At 47.8% G+C, this 19,899-nt stretch overlaps 1 protein-coding gene across 4 annotated transcripts; it reads left to right on the top strand.

Moving 5' to 3' along the window:
• Positions 1-13,807: 13,807 nt before the first annotated feature.
• On the top strand, positions 13,808-18,729 carry RRM2 (ribonucleotide reductase regulatory subunit M2). Of its 4 annotated transcripts, none has more exons than XM_065632020.1 (10): positions 13,808-13,918; positions 13,999-14,076; positions 14,302-14,436; positions 14,551-14,667; positions 15,153-15,286; positions 16,377-16,471; positions 17,262-17,395; positions 17,826-17,930; positions 18,066-18,179; positions 18,577-18,729. In XM_065632020.1, the coding sequence occupies exons 1-10, from the start codon at positions 13,808-13,810 to the stop codon at positions 18,727-18,729; spliced, it is 1,176 nt and encodes a 391-aa protein (XP_065488092.1). The 4 variants fall into 4 exon arrangements, with proteins under 4 accessions (XP_065488092.1, XP_065488093.1, XP_065488091.1 ...); XM_065632021.1 differs by having other exon boundaries at positions 14,284-14,436; XM_065632019.1 differs by having other exon boundaries at positions 14,278-14,436.
• Positions 18,730-19,899: the final 1,170 nt, after the last annotated feature.

Here is a 19,899-nt window from a genome sequence, read left to right as displayed (position 1 = left end):
ATGTGGCTTGAGTCGTGTAGCTCTTGATCATGCTGTGATCTGAGAAGCATCCACGTCCTGATGTTGGTGCCTTGAGGATGCGCATGTGCTGGACCACACTGTTGAAAGTACAGACAGACTATGCTGAGCACTGGATCCCACTGTGTGCTTGTGTCCATCCCTATGTCTCTTGGTGGTGACACCTCCTCCATCCGAGAGTAACTTTCTCATCCCGGGGTTACTATGTGGTGTGACTGGTGCAGAGTGTTCTGTCCCAGCACAGTAGCTGGACGTTTGGGCTAAGAGATGTGCTTATAGCCTTAGCCACTGCCTCTGCCTGCTTTTTGCAGCGTTTCTAGCTCTCCAGTGCAAGAGCAAAGCAAATGAGGCCATAATTTGAGTGACCTACCACCTCCTGAGATGGAAAAGTCCTAGACTGAGACGGTAGGTCCCTGCCAGGGAACACCACCGCATTCCTGCAGTGCTTTGGATGCCTCTGAAGCAGGATTGCTTACAAATCCTGTAATCCATTAACGCCAGCTGCTTTAATATTGTACTCAAGTTACCTTGATTTTTTTAGCTTTAAGAATGGTGCAATGACTTTTAGAGTGTGCTGCTGTTACAAGTGTATCCTTAAATTGTCATTTGCAGGCATCAGGGGAACAAAGGCCCCTTTTAAGTTGGGTTCAGTAACATGTTATAAAGAAGAGGTAAATCTATATAATCTGCAGGGACATGAGAACTTCTCAGCACTTAGTTTTGTTACTTAATAACATTGCTTTCTTTAGCTTTTTTGTAATATTCAGATTTCTATATGAATCTCAGGCATGACTATTTAGTAGTTGTTATTTTAAAGATTTTTAATCATACTGAAACATCATAGGAGTCTACTTTGTACTTCAAACACAGGCTGGTATTGACAGGCATCTTACCTGCTTTAGCAGGTGGGTTGGACTAGATGATCTCCGGAGGTCCCTTCCAACCCCAACCATTCTGTGATTCTGTGATCTTACTGAAGATTTCTATTGTTTTCCCTCTAGCTTTATTTAATAAAATGGGAAAATGAAAGGGAAAGTCTGGTCTTTTAAAAGGTTATATGATGGTTTATTCCTGTTAGTTTTGAATATTGGGTACAGGCACCTGTAAGAATGTTCTTGCTCTCTTCGAGTCCAAATGTACTTAATTTTCGTGTTGTCATAAATTAGCCTTTTAAACCTTACAGACCTGATTTTGCTAATAAATGCATGTAGGCTTGAGATTTGCACATGCTCCGAGCAAGGGGATTACAAAGAAGGACTCTTGACAACATGGAGGGCAACCGTAGCAGAAGAGGTCTGCTTTGGGAACAAGGAGGATATGATTTCTCAGTCTCTCTTTTTGTTTGTTGGTTTTTGTTTTTGTTTTAGGTTTGGTATGTTTTTTTAGGGTTTCTTTTTACATTGGTTCTGGAACTTCCCATAAAGAGGTTATTTAAGTTTGAAATAAGACTTCTCAGCTCACCAGACAAAGCTCTCCCCCAGCTCTTGTTTAATATGCATTAGACTCAAAAGTAGACTTTCAAAGGCATTTTAAGTAGAATAATAATAATATTGAAAGGATTGTGAATGGAAGACCCTCCACCCTCCCCCTGGTGAATAAAACACAGCCATTTAATGCTTAATAGGCCACAGTGAGCTTTTCTGGATTAGAAACTTATTTTTTCCAGCTCACTGCCTAGAGGCTGATTTGCCTTTAAGTCCAAAAAAACTCAACAAAATCCCCCCAACTTCAACATGTTTTTTCTCTATCTAAACCCAAACTGTCAGGAGTATCTTTATTTATTTGTTTACAATGTTAAATGTAAATCAACCATAACTGGTTGTACAATATTATAACAGATTGCACTGGCTTGAACAAAGAGCGAGAAAAAGCTATCTAAAAATGTGGTCATAAAATGTCACCGGTGGAAGCCTGTGAAAAGGAGATAACAACAAACAGGGAACTGTTTGTCCAGTTTGGTGACAGAAGTCACCATTTTCTGTCACCTCAGTATAAGATGATTTTCATGAGCACGTCTCAAACAGTGAATAAAGTGTTACCTTTTGGATTCGGGAGCAGACCTCAGGGGTGCAGCCCCCAGGGCTGTCATCTCTGACACCACACAGTTCTAAAAGCAGATGTCCATGGAAATTGGCTACTGCTTCAGATAACGTCAGGCACCAAGGGAGAGTGAAAACCTGACACTGACAGTGGTGTGGGTCTGGGAAAACCTGTATTTACAACCAGGACGTGTCACTGATGCTCTGGGGTACCCAGGATAGCCGCTGACATGGAGCCTAGATCAGACCCAGGAGCCCCAAAGAAGCGATGGAGAGGGATGCCCAGCTCAATGACATGTCCTTTTGCATGGCTCTGCCCTCCTGCCAGGTCCTGGTTCCCTGGAGTTAACACCACCAGTGGCTGCTTTTATTGGGTGGTTTGGCTGTGGCTATGAGATTTGAAGTCTGTGGCCATGAGATGAAGTCTGTGTCCCCTTCTGTTTCTTGTAACCCCTCAAGGACACTGCGGCTGCTGCCTGGGAAGCAGCAGGAGATGGAGGACCAGGCTGTCAGCTTGCACGTCCCTTGCCAGCCCTGCCAGCTGGAGGGCTGTGCCAGAGCCCCAGGGGGTACAGTCACCACCTCTGCGCTGGGTACAAAATCCCCTGCTCGTGGGACATGCCGTTGCCTGAGACTTCAGAAGTATCTCAGGTTTGCAGCCCGCCAGCGGCTCCCAGGGTGGGTTTTGCTGTGCACACACACGCTGTGTGCCAGCAGAGCGTTGCTGTACGTGGGATGCAGCGGGGATGTGCCTCCTCCTGCCTCAGCAGCACCAGCCAGGGCTGGTTTTTAGTCCCTGCCCTAAATTTCACTGGTTTAGTGTAATTAATAGCCAGGGAGGGTGATGTGCCCACATCTCACAATGGCTGTGAAAGGGTTTCCAGGGGTTGTGAGCAGGCTCTGGCTGAGTCCTGTGGTCCTCGTTCAAACAAAGCCATCTACACGAGACCAAAGGAGAAAGGCCAGTGTCTGGCTGAGTGCTTGCACCAGCACTGCTTGGCTTTCGCAGGGGTGCGATTTTCCTCACATCTCTGCAAGCGCACAGGTGAATCTGCAGGAGATCTAACGAGGCATAAGGGACTGAGGCACCTGCTAGGAGACGTTTCTCCAGACTCCCGCTGGGCTAGACTAGATGACCTTCAAAGGTTCCTTCCAATCCAAACTATTCTATGTCTATAACGATTCTGTGAAAACACCCCCATGCAGCGGTGATGGTGGTGGCTCAGTCCTTCTGGGTTTATGGCACTCCTGTCACTTCAAAGAGGGAAAAGGGGACAGAGACTAAAAACTATCTCAGGAATACCTGGTGAGGGAGGTTTCTTTGCTCTCCTTCCCTTGGATGATACGCTGTACCAAAGTTTTTTTTCCCCCCCTGTTGGTTTGAGGTTCTGCTATTGTGGGAGGCTTTTCAAAGAGCCCTGAAAATGCTTTGCAGCATTTTCTAGAGACAACCACATTCGCCTCATTGCCTCTGGAAGTCAGCCATGCTTTGTTCCCAGCTCTCACCTCAACTGGTCAAGCTGTAGCTTGCAAGGGGACTGCAAGTCACCCACTGAAATCTGGGCTCACCCTGTGAAACTAGGATTAAAAGCCCCAGCTGAGTGTGGAGGCTGAGTAAGAGTTGGCGGAGGGAGGAGCTGATGGCCGCGCTCCTTGAGGCCTGGGCCACGGTCAAGGCAGGCAGCCAGATGCTTTTTTTGGTGTAACGGCAGAATGGTGCTTACTCTTTACATCGTCAGGTACTTGTGTAAATGCCCAGATGCTAAATATGTGTGGGTTTGCTATATTTCTGTTCTACCTCATCAGAGCAGATGATAGCTGTTCGCCTCTCTCTGGGCTGAATGGGAGCAGGGCCAGCTTAGCACCACTGAGAGGGGAAATAAACTTCTCCTGAGCCATGATTGCTCCTCCTGTGCTTGCCAGACAACCTCAATACAGCTTTCTTCCCAATTTAATGAAACTGTGCATGGTTTGTGGCTGCAGTCAGTCAGACTGAGTTGAAAAATGAAGCGGTTGTAGGCCCCGCAAAGTTACGGACCATGTTCCTCACAATCCCTGACTTCCCCTGGAGGTATTTGGGGTGATGCAAATTGAAGATGTCTTTTTTAATGTTGAGCCAATTGACAAACGGAGGCTGAGAAGAGACTTGGTAGCAGACTCCTGCCAGCCGATATGAGCCACCTCCCAAAGCCCACCGGTACAGGCTGTGATACAGATGTGTATGACCAGAGAGATGCCGCCGCTGGCACAGCCCCAAGCTCCGCTTCCAGGAGCAGCGCGCAGACGTCTGAGTAGCCAAATAGTCGGACAAGAAAAGCTGATTCCCCTCCAGCGTTGCAATAAGGACACACTAGACTGACATCTTGTTTTTATTAGTGCTTCCATATGAAAGCAGTGGGAGCATATTAGGAAAAGGCATATTTTCCTCCTGGCAGCGGTGGGAGCAGGAAATGCTCAGCCAGAAGTTAATGTATATTTTCCCTAATTGCTAGCACTACTGTGGAAGACAGCAAGGGCGTGCTCTTCGTTCTCATCTGGCGAGGACCATTCCTCTCTGCATTTAGACGTGTGTGTGAATACACATCTGCTTTGTTGTCAACTAATTCCTTGTGATGGCAGGGACCTGGGAAAGTGGTGGTGGCCTTAATTCCTTCTGCTTTCTTCTCATGGCACATCTTTCTCTGGACTTTAGGGTCATTGCTATAGATTATTCACGGGGTATCGAGAGGTGTTTTGGAGCAGCAGTGTGATGGGACACATGGGGCACAACCAGTGCCTTGTTCTCTGCATGTGCCAAGCGAATGGCTTTGAATACACAAGATATAACAGGCTTGGGGTAGGTGGCGAGTGCTTGTGCTGAGGTGCAGCAGCACGGCAGGCCTAGGGCCGGGGATGGAGGGACCCTCACCCTCAGCTATCCTATGCCTGTCTCCCACCTCCAGGAGCTGTGCAGAGCGTGTGTCCCCACGCTTGCTCAGCCTCGCTGATGCAGGACCCCGCTCCCTGGTGGTTCAACCCCGCACGGAACTGGCTGATCTCTGTCTCCTGGGATATTTTAGCTCTATTACCAGTTTCTTGCTTTCCTTCACAGTCGTATTATCTCTCACACAGCAATAGGTGTGATAACAGGAAATTGCTTGGGAATTAAGCTGCTGATCCCCAGCCCTGCTCCCACATGTCACCCTGTCTCCCATAGCCTCTCCCAGAACCTGCTAGTAGACGCTCTCCTGGGTGCCCTGGTAAGCACCCCTCTGCAGTATTACAGGCCATGATTTGGTTGAGGAAAATAAGAGTTAAGACTGCAGGAAAGGACTTGAAACATGGTCAGAAGAGCAAAACCCTAGCAGCAGTCCTCTGTGAAGACACAGGAGACAGGCTGGTCTTGCATGAGGTAGAAAAGGCAAAGTTGTCGGCAGAAAATTCTGTTTGGTGTCTTATTGTAGTCTGAAATATTTCCTTCTCCCCCAGTAGCTGCAGCTGATGTGACGTGTGAAGGAACCAGCTGAGAAGCTCCAAACCACCATGTTTTGATAAATATTAGTATTTTGATGTTCCAGAAGGGAGGGAAGGGCTGCAACAGGAGCAGCCATGTAGTGCCTGTTCACAGCCGGTGGGGCTGAAGTCACCTCAACTTAGCTAAAAAGGCTGCATGGTGTCAGACATGGGGTGTGTGCTGCTTTTCAAAGCTGCTTCTGAGCTGGGATCTGTGCGGGAGGTGAGAGCTGAGGCATTAGGTTCCAGATTTGGGGCAACTTGGGGAAATGGAAGTGTCTGAGGGAAACTGGTGCTCAGTGGGACCAGCTCAGTCATGAGCCCCAGGGACAGGGTTGGGGGGGAACAGGAGCCTGGGGGAAAGAAGCTGCAAATTGCCTTGTCTTGAGAAATTCATGTGACAGCACTAGAGAAAAAGGAATAGATGCGAACTTAAAACTAATACTGAAAAATACTAGAAAAAACCCTAAAGAATAGACGGGGGCAACCACAGGGAAGGCAACTATTATGGAAAACTGTAAAGGAGATGCAATTCTGTAATGCAGTGTGGGTAATGAATGGCCAAATAATGCCTTGCTGTATCCATGTGTGATTGATCTAGGCTGCTTACATAGTGGATGCTTTCCCAACTCCTGCTAGGGAGGAAACACCAGTAATAATTCAGTTCCAGAAACTTATCTGTTAAAAAACCAGAATAATCCCTCTTGTTGCCTAGGGACTGGTGTGGGAACGGAGGAGAGAGTGGATCAGTTTAAGGGTTTTAGAAGGAAGGGGCAGTGGGAAATGCCGTATCCTTTAAATAAATCATTTCTGTCTTAGCTTCACTGAAAATGCTAGAGGTCACTGAATCCCCAAATGTGAGATGTGGCGGTATGTGGTGGAGCAGGTACAGTGGGTCTCTTTGGCTAAGAGCTGCTTCCTGTTTTATATTTCTTTGTGCTGAGGTTACACGAGGCCAGCTTGTTCTGCGGAAACAAAATGTCAGTGAGTGATTTATGCATGTTTTCAATGTTAAAACTTTATCTTGAAGACTTTTTTCCCCCTTTCTTCAGCTGTGTGTGTTGGCATAGCTGGGGGAGCTCAGCTCCTGATGTGCCCTTGAGCTTGCCGTGCGATGAAAGAGCATCTTGATGGATGCCAGACAAAAGGACTAATCAAATAATCTATCCTAATCCTTTTATCATCAGCGAAACTTGCCAGTAACTGCTGAGCAAATCGTAATGTGACTGAATAAAACTGTCTTGTGAAGTCTTGAAATCATGACTGGGAACTGAGGAATCTGCCATGTCCCAGGAATGCATAATTGCCACCAATGAGAAATATTTCCTTTCTGACACTCACCTTCTGGTTACTGCTCCATGCCATATGATCTTGTGCCTATTTTCCCCCAATGGCTGACTACAGGAGCGCTTGGTCAGGGTGGTTTATCTAGTCGTTCCTCAGCTTTCTCTCAGCAGCACCAAAGAGGACAGCTTTCTCCAGCGTCTTGCTCCAGGGCAGGCTTTTGAAGCCTCCAGTCTGCCCCAGGCCTGTCTTCTGAAGTGCTCCCATGCTGTCAACACCCTTCCATCCCTTTGCTGCTGGGGCTGGGCACAGTGAGCGGGTTCAGTTTTAGATAATGATAATGCATTTAGATATCCTGACAGAGGTCTGTCTCTCATATCAATGACTTGACTCAGCCGCCTAAATACGGACATTGGTGCCGTTTGGAGGCTCCAGGGAGGCTGAGCTGTCAGGGGTGACATGGGAGTTATGAAAGACCTTTAGAGACCGGTGAGGGCAGGCAGGATGCTTTGGGACATCTCACGTACCCTCAGTGCCCACACATTCCACCCACAGTAGACACCTTAGGCCTGCTGAATCATGAACTGAGCCCCCCCAGGGCTGCCCCATGGATAATCCCCCATGTGATGGAGAAGGGGGGCCCTGCCATCTCCAGCTGTGATCCCTCTGCCCATGCAGTGGAGGGCCTGGTTTGCCCCCTGACCTGGGTTAACCTGGGAGGCTGCTGGTGGAGCTGCTATGTATCATCCCCCAGGAGCCCCTCTCTGCAGGGACAGTCCAGCATTTCATAGGCCTGTTCTTCAGTTTTCTTCCCTAGAGCCTGAGCTTGCATTTAGTCTCATTAACACTAAGGACACAGTAACACAGGCTGCTTTTACATTCATTATTCACGACACACCACATCTACCACAGGAAAACTTTGCAGACAACCTCAAGACACTGAGTTGGTAATGATATGTCTCTACAATGACTTTCTACAGTCTATCAGTTTACCAGTTTTCATCCTCTCAGTGTCACAAAGTAATAAATCAAGTGCACCCTTATAAAGCAGGGGGTATTATCTGATCAGTGCGACAATACTGCCGAAAGGATAATGGATGCCAATCTTTTTTTTTGTCTCTTATATTCCCGTACAGGCATTTAGTATATTCCCGTACAATGTCATTTAGTATCAGACCTGCATCAATTTATCCACCTGTGGTTATCCCTTCGAATGCAAGTGAAATATAAAATCACTTTTCTGTGTTTTCATGGTCCCCTGAGTGCTGCAGGCACTTGCCGCTATCTTTCTGATTTCTTTTTTTCCCTGGTTACAATTTCTAGGGTCAATTACTGCCTTCATATGCAGGCATATGCCTATCATCTCATCTTTCACTTAACTGAATGTATTGGGGATCTTTCCTACCGCTGCCTGTCTGTGCACAAGAACTGACGAGTTAACAGTCCCTTGCACCTTGTCCTGTCACCATGGGGTCACCGCTGGACCCCACAATGAAACTTGCCCTGTCAGAGTAACAGAACACAGTATGGAAGGGAGCCCGCTTTCCCCAGTCCCTTTTTTGGCATAATTGCAATCGAACTCTGATAAATATTGAGCCTTCTCAGGCTCTGCAGGAAGCGTCTGGCAAATGACCCTAGGAAAATGTGCAATGATAAGTCTCCCTGTTTTCTCTGCCCTGCTGGAAGAGTGCAGGTGCCATGGTCAGGTGGAGCAGAACGGGGCCAAAATTTCACGCTGTCCCAAAGACAAGAGGCAGGATCCTTTCACACCACTTTTGACCAGGTGGTTTCTTGGGGTATGGATGCCAGCACACACCAGAAAGTCTGGTGGTAGGAGGTGTTCACTTTGTTGAAGAAAATTTGCATCTTCCAGGGAAAAATTTACCTACTGGGGGAGAAAAGATCACTGGGAGCAGACAGAGCAGGGGTGGGGGGTACTGAGGACCCAGGATTTCCATGCAAATGACTGAGGTTTGGGTGATAAGCAATCTACCTGCCACTAAGATGGTTTATAACAATGATTTGCCATCCTGGCTTTGTCTCCTCAGTTATTGCCCTCGTGGTTTCAGGCTGGTTTTCTTTGAAACCATCCAGAAGTACAAGGGGGTTCCTGGCTGCTTTGCCTAGTTGGCAAGCTTGTTTTCTGGAGCAAGAGGGAAAGGGCAGCTCAGACAGCTTGGGATGCATGGTAGCAATGAGTGATATGTATCAGAAATGCTGCGATGCAGGAGCCCTGCTCGACATAAACACCACGAGCCTGCCCAGAAACCAGGGACCTGGGGCTGCCTTCCTCCCATACCAAGTTTCGGATGAGTAAGTGCTGAGGAATGTAACCCCCGGGGAAAGTTCACTGAATTATCCATCCATGGTGACTGACAGGCTGCTAGAGCAGGAATGACCTGTAATTTTCCATGTGTGGCAAGAGATCAGCCACGTTCTCTGTGATCAGAGCACAGGAGGCAAGATCAAAACCTGCTTCAGGGAAATCGACCGTAGGCTGAAGGTCTTCTGCTGGTGCCATTGCTTAATGAGCTGCAGGAGACCAGAAGGTGGTGCTACCAGCAAGAAAGAGTGATGACCTGCTTGAGCACACATATGAATACAGTCCAGCTCCACAATGTGCTCATAGAACCCAAGGAAAGCACCAAACCCAGCTATGCTCTTGCATATTACTGACCGCTGACAACCAGCAAGTGGACCTGGTTGGGAAGCTTGTTTTTTCCAGCTCTTGGAAGTCTCCTAATGCTGATTCCTACAGTGTGAGACTATGTGTGGAGCACTGTGCCCAGCTTCATGAACGGCAAGGAAACATCACATCCAGTTACACCGTCATAATCCTGTACATGGTGATGTAGCTGCAGGTTTTGTCTTGAGAGTTGTAAATGGTGGGTCAAGAACTTGAATAGACGAGGAAGACGGTTTTAAAAAACTTAGAGGGGATGATAAGCATGCGAGGGCTTTCCTTTTCAACAGGCTCATTACCTCCAAAGAGGCTGGTCACCAGGCAAGCAGCCTGCTAATGACAGCGTTCTCAGCCCCGCAAATCAATGGGCTGCATTGCACATGTAACATCCAGCTAGAATCAAGATAGTAAAGATTTTTGTGTTGTTGTGCTCTAGATTTCTCAGTGAGACAGTCTGTTAAAGTGCTTTGGCTCAGCAGGCTGAGCCCCGCAGCTCAGTTTTCAGAGTCCTCCCTTGAGTTATCAACCCTGCAGCGAGCGGAGGGCAGCGACCTCTAAACAGGGAGGCGAACTATTTGGGCAAATTTTTTGTTCAAACTGTTGAAGGTTTGGTCTAGTTCCTTATGGCTTAGATTGATTCTGGGGAGATGTGGAGCACCCTTCTCCTCAGCACAGCTAAATGAGTGTGTGGGGAAATGCTGAGGGCTACCACCAAACCTGTTGGTGAACAGTGGCTATTGAGACCTTGCTTGTCATCTTGGCAGTATCGGCTGATGGCCTCCTCCTGTTAACCTACCTTGGCTCAGCTAATATTTAGAATATTTAGATGTTTTTCTGCATGTGGAATTCAGGCCTAAGCAGGGACCCTCCAGCACAATGCTTTAGGCAAATATCAACCCTGTCAGACTGAGCAACAGGTGGGGATTTGGCACAAATGAATGTGGCGGGATGAGACCATGCAAACGAATCACCTTTGTCAAATCAGGGGAAAACTGGCAGCAAATGCTGGGCCTTCAGCTCGTCATGAGACAGCCCAGGTCTCCCATGGAGTTGTCCTCACCGGCTTTCATCAGTTGGACTGTTACTGCAGTGGGAGGCAGTCAGCCGCCTGGAGTCACTGCCTGTCCTGCAAGCAATCTGCATTAAAATGGAAGAAAACCAATCCTCTGAGGAAGGAAGGCCCTGCTCTGAGCCTTACCCAGTGCCACCAGGTAGGTCAGCTGTGACCAAGGCAGCGCCCACCACGATGAAGCAGATGTGTGATGGGGACGTGAGGTGTGGGGGCTGTAAGCTGTGTCTGGTGGGCAGGGGTTTTGCCATGCCAGCACTGAGGGGACCACAACAGCAGCGGCTGGGGCAGAGGCTGGTGCTGAGCTCCACCTGCTGCTGCTGCTGAGACCTGCCAGGGCTTGGGTGGAGGTGGGTGCTGCAGTCATTCCTCTGGCTGGGACCTCAGGGTGGGCAGTCTGGAGGGGGACCCGTGCCAACAGTGTGGTTACGCACCACCCCACACCCGCCTCACCCAGATGCCCCGGGCTGCTCTTACTTCCACCTTCCTGAGCGTCTAAATTCCTGTAAACAAAGCAGGTGTTAAAGTAATTCGAGTTTTGATTTTTTTTTTTTTTTAAACACATGGCACTCCACTCCATGGCAGAAGTCAGAAGAGCAGAGCACCCTTTCAGACAGCCAAGGAGAGGGCAGGAGCCAGCTGACACCCCCGCTGTGCTGCAAAGCGCTGGCCCCTCACAGCAGAGCAGCAGCCTCCTGCCTGTGCCCCAGCTCTGGCAAAGGAGCTGGCTTGGAAATGCTGGTCCCAAAACGCAGTCGCATCGTGGAGGAGGATGTCTGCGAAGGGGAGAGGGCTCCTCATGCTTGCTTTTCTCCCTGACACCCCTAGTAGGTACTGTGCACAGTGTGTAAACCTTGAGGATGTGGCTAGAGGAACAAATGTAATTGGCTTAAACCACTGTAATAGGAAATTCAGTGTGGACACTCATTCCCAAATACCATTTTGCTGCAGCTACAGCAGCACAGAGGTACAAGGTGCTTTCTCACAGGCCCTCTCTGTGCTTTCTCTGGCATTTTCTCTCCCTGCAGAGCCATTGTCCCTTGGGCAGGGCTTAGGTCCCCAGACATGGGCTTCTGAGAAGAGTGGCTGAGCTGCAGTGATAACAGGGCTGTTGCATTGTGACAGCCCTTGGCAGCAGCCCAGGCCTTGTGGGCTGGGCTTTGGGGTCTTTTGTTGGGAGAGTAGATGAATTTGTCTGGGGTGGGGAGAGTGCTGCTGTCGCTCTCTGCCAACCCCCCCCAGCAGCTGTAGAGGTGGCAGGAGATAGTAGGGTGCTAAGTGAGTGCTGGTGAGCCTTTTGGGAGCTGCCTGGCACTCCTGACCCAGGGACCTGCTTTCCTGGGACAGAGCAGGAACATGTCCATACCTGTGCAGGCTGCCTGCCAGGATGGGGTTTTATGGTGCTCACTGGCATGGAGATGTATATTTAAATTTGTGTATTGAGATGCTTATTTAGTGCAGAAGGTCTCGCAATATATCTGCTGGGTGGGTGCCTGCATCAGTCCGATGTCCTAAACAGGGCCAATAAATACCATAAGCCTGATCTCTATGCTGGCCATTTCTGATACAAGCCAGCTGAGGAGAGCTCAGACCCAAATTTATGGCCTTGACGCTGACCTACAGAAATGAATAATCAACTTGAATACGCACTGTCAAAGGTGATGCTAGAGGGAAGTACTATAGTTTTTCGTCCAAATCCACTCATTACAGCTGTACATTTAACACAGTATCATTATACAGTTGAAAGGACCATACTGACTCCCCTGAGGGGTCAGTATTCTGCTGCCCTCCTGCCCTACCTGCTTCTCTTCCAGCCAAGCACAAGGCAGTGCCAGGCCCTGTAACTCATCACCCTGGTTCCCAGGAGCACGTGCTTAGATGACAGTGACCACTTACTGTCATTCAAGGACATTGTGCATCCCACATGGCAGAATAGCCTCCAAATCTCGTTAAGCTCCTGGTTTCATTAAAACTGCCTCAGGGAAAACTTTGAGTTGACAGGAGCAGATCCTTTGCAGAGCTGGGTAAAGGGAACAATGTTGTTCAAAGAAAGGCAAGTTAATTAATATAAAATAAATGCTGACTTTTTAAAGAAGATGGATATTCACCTCATCTTCTTCATACCCGTGTTCTCCCTTTCTTGTGCTGTTTATTTAAAACGTGGAACCAGGTAGCATATAGAGTCAGTTTCTCCATGAAGCCAATTTCTGTCTCCAAATGCAGGGATCAGTGTTGAAAGTGAAAATGAGTCAGCAGGTAGGAGGGACCAGAAGAGATAGGGGGAGAGTGAGACAGGGATGGGGGCAACATGGCATTTCCAGATTTCTACCTTAAACCCGAATTATGGCCATTCCCATATCTGGAAACAAATTTTCTACTTTGCCACTGCACCCCTGATATTTAAAAACAGGTGTGATACGTACAACCTGCAGCTAAACCTCCTTTCACAAGAAGCTGCCCATGCTGTAAGTGATCAGGGAGACCTCATTGTGGCCTTTCAGTGCTTAAAAGGGGCCTATAAGAAAGATGGGACAGACTTTTTAGCAGGACCTGTTGCAGCAGTACAAGGGATGATCGTTTTAAACTAAAGGAGGGGAGATTCAGGTTAGACATGAGGAAGAAATTTTTTACAATGAGGGTGGTGAGACACTGGCCCAGGTTGCCCAGAGAGGTGGCAGATGCCCCATCCCTGGAAATATTCAAAGCCAGGCTGGACGGGGCTCTGTGCAACCTGATCTGGTTGGAGATGTCCCTGCTCATTGCAGGGGGGTTGGACTAGATGAGCTTTGAAGGTCCCTTCCAACCCCACCCATTCTGTGATTTTATGACCAAGGCTGGTTAGTGCTTTTCCCCGTCCCCGCTGCCGGGCCGGGCGGCCCCGCCAGCCCCGCGCTCAGCTCCGCGCCAAGGCCGCGGCACCGCGGGGCTGCCGGGGGCGGGGCCTCCGCGCTCTCCCGCCGTTTCCCGGGCTCCGCCGGCGCCAAAGCGAAGGGCGGGCCTTTCCCTCCCGCCGCCGCCACCACAATGGGAGGCGGGGCCCCGGCCGGCCCGCTAACCAATAGGAGCGCGGGGGCGGGCGGCCGCGGGCGCGGCGCGGGCTGTGAGTGGTCAGCCGAGCGTTCTGGCGCCAAGTTCGAAGGCAATATAAAGAGGCGGCGCGGGCGCTCCCGTCTCCCGCCAGTCAGTGCTGCTCGCCCCGCCGCCGCCGCTGCCACCACCATCATGCTGTCTGCCCGCGTCCCGCTCGCCACCCGCCATGACCAGCCTCGCGTGTCCCCTAGGAAGGGCCTGTCGTCCCTGAAGAACCTGGCGCTGAGCGACAAGGAGAACACGGTGAGCGCCCGCCCGCCCTCGGTCCCGTTCCCCGCCCGGGAGCGCCGCAGCGCTCTCACCCGGCCCCTCTCTCCGTGCAGCCCCCCGCGCTCAGCAGCGCCCGCGTCCTGGCCAGCAAGGCGGCCCGCAAGATCTTCCAGGAGGGGGACGGGAAGCCGGTGAGTGCGGAACGCCTGGTCCCCGCCCCTGCCCTTCTCCTCTCTCCCCCGCGGGTGGTCTCTCCCTTGTCCCCCCGTCCGTGCCCTCTTGTCCCCGCCGGATGCTGCCCCCGCGCCCCTCTCCTTTGCCTTCCCCCCGGCTATCTGCCGCCCCTCAGCCTCTCGCCAAAGCCCGGCGGGGCCTCAGCCCGCCCGGCCGAGCCCGAGCCCGAGCCGCTGCTCCAGGTGCCCCGGGACGCGGAGGAGGAGGAGCCGCTGCTGCGGGAGAACCCCCGCCGGTTCGTCGTCTTCCCCATCCAGTACCACGACATCTGGCAGATGTACAAGAAGGCCGAGGCCTCCTTCTGGACGGCGGAGGAGGTGAGGGGGCTGGCGGGCCCCGGCCCTGCCTGCCCGGGGCTCCGGAACGGGCCGCCTGCCTGAAGCCCCCGTCTCTCTGCGATTATTGCATCGCTGCTTTTCGCAACGTTTTAGGTGGATCTTTCGAAAGACATCCAGCACTGGGAGTCCCTGAAGCCCGAGGAGAAGTACTTCATTTCTCACGTCCTCGCCTTCTTTGCTGCCAGCGATGGCATCGTTAATGAAAACCTGGTAAGCGTGCAGGGACAGCCCTGACAGAAGCATCACTTTGTGAAATGAAGGTAACCAGGTAACTACACGTTTGACATGCTTGCTGTCCGATCTAGCTTGTTTGCTAGATCACGTGGTGTGACAGCTTATAATGTGTAATGCTGTTTTATGCTAATTAGCAAATTGGGGTTGCTTTTGTAATCCACAAGTTTGCCCACTTCCTATGGGGCACTGAGTGTTGCCTTTCAGTAACACTTGGCTGGTTCAGAGCCCTTGTCCTGCTTCTGCGTTCTCAGTGCTCCTTTCAATGGGGGATCAGGAAAACAAAAGTTTTCCCAATTCTCTTTGAATGCTGTGAGGGGCTACCGCTCTACACACTGCTGTTAATAATCCACATGTCTGGAACTGATCTGAGGATTCTGTGGGCTGAGCAAGAGCTGTTACAGCATCAGTTCTTCTAACCTGCAAATTAGATGCTTTTGCCAACACTCATTTATTTCCTCTAGGTGGAGCGGTTCACTCAAGAAGTGCAAGTCACAGAAGCTCGTTGTTTCTATGGCTTCCAGATTGCCATGGAAAACATACATTCAGAAATGTACAGTCTTCTTATCGACACCTACATTAAGGATTCTAAAGAGAGGTTTGTATTGCTTGATGATGAAAGGTTTGAAACTCTAAGTGTTGAGATTTAAATGATGCATATCAGTCACTCTCTGCCTTCAAGGCTAGTTTTAGCATTTTAACTGTATTTGTTTAAAATACCACTGCTGCTTAAAAGCAGCTTTACTTCAGAATATCTTGTCTGAAGAGTGTGAGCAAAAACTTGCTCAGATTAAGAGTGAAGCTGAAACCACTTAATACTGAAATAAGGGAATGAAACCATGTAAAAGATGGAGCAGTCAAATAAGGGGGGTGTATTAAATTACAGTAAGCCTTTATATATGGAGGACCCCTGCACCTAGTAGAAAGCTATGTGGGGAAGCTTCTCTGAGAATATCACTTTTATTAATATGTAATCTCTAAAACTCAGTATATTTAGCTAACATCTAGCACTTTTACATAGCATGTGCTGCCCTTAGTCATTGTACTGTTTTGCTTGGGGGGGAAAATGTCATGTTGTGTTAGCCAAAAAGTGGCTTTTAGTCTTGATTAAAAACAAAACCAAAGAGTAAAATTTTCATAGCAATATAAAACAAGAACTGTATCTTAAAACTAAATGCAGGGCTTTGAATGGTCTGGACTGAGTTATTCTCATGTTGCCTTGTCAGAACAACACCCTGTTGAGCAAAACATCATATGGTATCGCAGTGCTACTTGCACACCAGATATGTCTAATTACTGCTTCGTAGAAAGCCGACCATGTCATTGCTGCTCTGAGGTGCTCAGTTCCAGTCTGTGTTGGGACCTCTGATGCCTCGCTGCTGGAAGGTGGAGGCTGGTTGATCTGTAGTTTTGAGAGCCTTGTTCAAGTACCACACTTGATGAAACAATACTCCCCTTGGTATTGTCATGGGAATTCATGTGAACTGGTGTTGAAGGGATGGGTAAGTGATGAAAGGTATTTGATGGGTACAAATAGAGCTAGACTGACGCAAAAGAAGATGGGGAAGGAGACTTATTTATCAGGGTTAAGGTGCAGAGCACTTGTAAGTGAACAAGACCATCTATGGCAGTGAATGTTTATTGTACTAGTGCTGATGTCCAATCCTAATGAGCTTTATCCTTTTCAGGGAATTTCTTTTTAATGCTATTGAAACACTACCGTGTGTTAAAAAGAAGGCTGACTGGGCCATGCGCTGGATTGGGGACAAGAAAGCAACATATGGTGAGTACATAGTGAAATCCCTTCTCTAAGATGATGGAGGAACCACTGTTTCTCCAGACTTAACAGTTCACAGACATCGTTGTCACAAGCAGAGTATGTGCTCTCCAGTGTAAGATACTGGTATAATTCTGGAGATCAGAAAACCAAAACAAAACACATAGTTTTCATCTTGCAAATGACCTACTGACATGAATCTTTGTAAAACTGCTGACATTTTGAATAATGGTAACTCATGTGGCAATTTTGATATGTCTGGCTATATGATCAAATGGTAAATTGCTGTCACATGTCCAGAACTGTACCAGCCATCTATTTCAGCAGACATGTACAATTGGAGGCTGTAGCTCCTCTGCCTTACTGATTCTTGATGTCTCACATCAAAGGTGAGATGAGAGGGCACAGATCATTATTTCACTAGTATTAAAGCGTTCAAGGCCAAAGTTCTTTACCTAATCAAAGATGAGCAGACATTGCCTTAAGTCAGCTGCCGAAGTGACTGCTCTTTTTCAGTGTGCCATCTTTGAAGGAGGATGGTACTGATGGTTAACCTGGGAGGAAGGAGTCATGGCTTCAGCTACTTAGCAGCTACTCTAGTTAGTTTTCCTCCTGTGTTTAAAAGTTTTGCTTAATGACCAGAAGCCTTTACTTGTAATGGTTTTTAAGGAATAGCACACTTAAGCAGTAATTTCTTTGTCCTTGGAGGATGTAATTCTCTGCTGTATTTGAAACTTCTAGGTATTCATCCTGTTAAGTTTTCTGTCTGATATTACTACCAATCTCTTCTTAACAGGAGAACGTGTAGTAGCTTTTGCAGCGGTGGAAGGAATCTTCTTTTCTGGCTCTTTTGCATCAATTTTTTGGCTGAAGAAAAGGGGATTAATGCCTGGACTCACTTTTTCTAACGAACTCATCAGTAGAGATGAGGTATGAATCAAATTCTAGCAGTGGCTCAGAGTAATCACATTCAATTGGAGCCTAGATTTTAAAACAAGGTCATGTTTAGAAACAGGCGGTCTATAAAGCTCCCTAAACTGCATAAGCCTGTGTCATCGTGGATCTTGTGGCAGAGGATGAAAGGACTCAACGTTTTACTTCCTCTAAAACAGTTCGAGGCTTCTCACCAACTCCTGCACTCGTTCGTATACGTTGCCATTTGGAGCAAGTGCAGCTGGTACTGGTCGAACTTGCTTATGCCTCCTTCAGGTTCAGCAGAAAGTTGTCTGTGGATAACACTAAATGATGTGGCCAGTGCACAAATGCTGCCTAGATATTAGGCTATTTATTCTGTGCTACTGATTTGAGTGGCTCTATTACATCAGTGTTCTGGAAATAATTTTCTGCAACTTCTTTCCAGGGCTTGCACTGTGATTTTGCCTGTCTCATGTTCAAGCACTTGATACACAAGCCATCAGAGGAGAGAGTAAAGGAAATCATCATGAATGCTGTTCTCATAGAACAGGTAATTGTCTGCTCCTTGTTTAGGAACTCGATGGCAATTAAGCAGAAAGCTAGGGAGCTGTTTGGTATAAAATTAGCATAGGTGATACAGAGTGAATACCTGTTTCTGTACATAAAATGCTTCTATTATCTGCAGGAATTCTTGACGGAGGCACTGCCTGTAAAGCTGATTGGCATGAACTGCACTTTAATGAAACAGTACATAGAGTTTGTAGCAGACCGGCTTATGTTGGAACTGGGATTTAACAAGGTAAGGCTCTAAAACACTGAATCTTTCATGGCAAAATATAATACTAGGTTCAATTTCATCCAGAAACTCAAATCCTAAAATGGCTGCAGCAATATTGGTATAACTTGTAAAAGCATCTAGCACTCCTGCTGCTAGATCCTGTTTGGAGACCAACAGAAGGAAAAGCAAAAGGATGCTATGGAAAAACAGCTGTGCAAGAGTTGCTGTGCTCCTGCCTGCTGCAGCTAAAAGACAGGGATGATTACAGTGGATAAACCTTGGGGCAGAGATTTTTTTTTTTTTCACTGCATAGTAAGCCCGCTCATGTCATTATACTCCTTCCACCTGATCTCTAATGCTCTCACGTATTCAGGATGTGAGCACCTGTAGTGACTATCGAATTGCCTTCACATTTCAGATATACAAAGTGGAGAATCCTTTTGACTTCATGGAAAACATCTCTTTGGAAGGCAAGACCAACTTCTTTGAGAAGCGAGTAGGTGAATATCAGCGGATGGGAGTCATGTCGAAGCCCACGGACAACTCCTTCACCCTGGATGCGGAGTTTTAAATGAACTGAGACCACATGAGTTAGTGTGTATGCTCCCCTGTTTACAGGGAAATGTTAAATATATTGAGTCACGGTGTGACTCGATTCCTGTACTAAAATCCCACTCTTGAAACGTGTGGTGATATTGGTACTTTCCAGGAGGCTAGCGTAGCTCCAGCAGTAAAACCCCTTTTTATTAGACTTTGCCAATGGTGTTAATTCATAGGATGTTTAGCTGGTTCTCTTACAACACATGCCACTCCACTTTGCAAAACATACGGGCAAGACAGGAGGCTGCGGGCAGTGACTGCTGCCTTCTGCTGTTCTCCCCTTAAGCAAAGGAGCAGTTGAGAAATTCCAGTCTTAAATTCCTTGAATGCTCTGAACAAAACTCTGGAGGCAACTACATGACCTCGCTGCTTTCTTAGCAGGTTTTAAGTTTACCTTTTTTACTATTGTTTTAATAGTTTGTACATAAACCTGGCACTTTAATGTTTAAAATAAAGAACAGTCTTGTAATACTCAGCAATTGTAAAATGAAAGTCTAAATCTTTAGACTTTTGCAACCTAACCTTTCAGGACTTGTGCTTCTTTCTGGGTATGTAAATTAAAAATGGTGCTATAAATCAAACTATTGTTTTTGAAATCTGTTGAAGAACAGGAATAAGCTTGGTATGGAAGGTGAAGAACTTAATCAGCTGGATATTCTGGGTACTGAAAAATAACATGCAGCTGGCTTCTGGACTTAATTGCTTTTTCTTAATATCTGGGAAAAGTATTTCATATAATAGTAATATATTTCATAATGTTTCATATAATAGTATTCATATTCATGTTATTCATATTATATTCTGTATAATAGCTGTTTGGATTCAGAGTTGTACTGGCTTCAGTGCTCCACTGGGCAGAGCTGTGTGCTGATGTCCTGAATTGCAGACTTCTTCAGGAAGCAAGTTGTGCAGCAAACAGCTGCCCAGTCATGTGGTTGGTAGATGTCAGGTGAAATTGACAGGTTTAGCTCTGACTTTCAGATGGACTGTGCTAAATGGGTGGTGTTTCAGGTAAATTCAGCCAATTCTTAGCTTCTGCATTGTGTGGTTCTTGTTTTAATTCATAACAGTAGTGAAAGCAAAGTATGTGCTGCAACGTCATTTCTCCACACCAAACATGGAGCAACAGGAATGAGTATGC

Source organism: Caloenas nicobarica, chromosome 3 (genome assembly GCF_036013445.1).
Source record: "Caloenas nicobarica isolate bCalNic1 chromosome 3, bCalNic1.hap1, whole genome shotgun sequence".
NCBI lineage: Eukaryota > Metazoa > Chordata > Aves > Columbiformes > Columbidae > Caloenas > Caloenas nicobarica.
The sequence above is the reverse complement of the archived record's forward strand: the minus strand, read 5'-3'. Positions and strand labels throughout refer to the sequence as shown.

What these genes read in the sequence shown, in the direction of transcription:
- RRM2 (XM_065632018.1), top strand. Translation starts at nt 13,808, where the DNA reads ATGCTGTCTGCCCGCGTCCCGCTCGCCACCCGCCATGACCAGCCTCGC. An exon ending in TCCTCTCTCCCCCGCGGGTG is followed by an intron (nt 14,134 to 14,319) that starts GTCTCTCCCTTG and finishes CGGGACGCGGAG; the next exon opens with GAGGAGGAGCCGCTGCTGCG. An exon ending in GCATCGTTAATGAAAACCTG is followed by an intron (nt 14,668 to 15,152) that starts GTAAGCGTGCAG and finishes TATTTCCTCTAG; the next exon opens with GTGGAGCGGTTCACTCAAGA.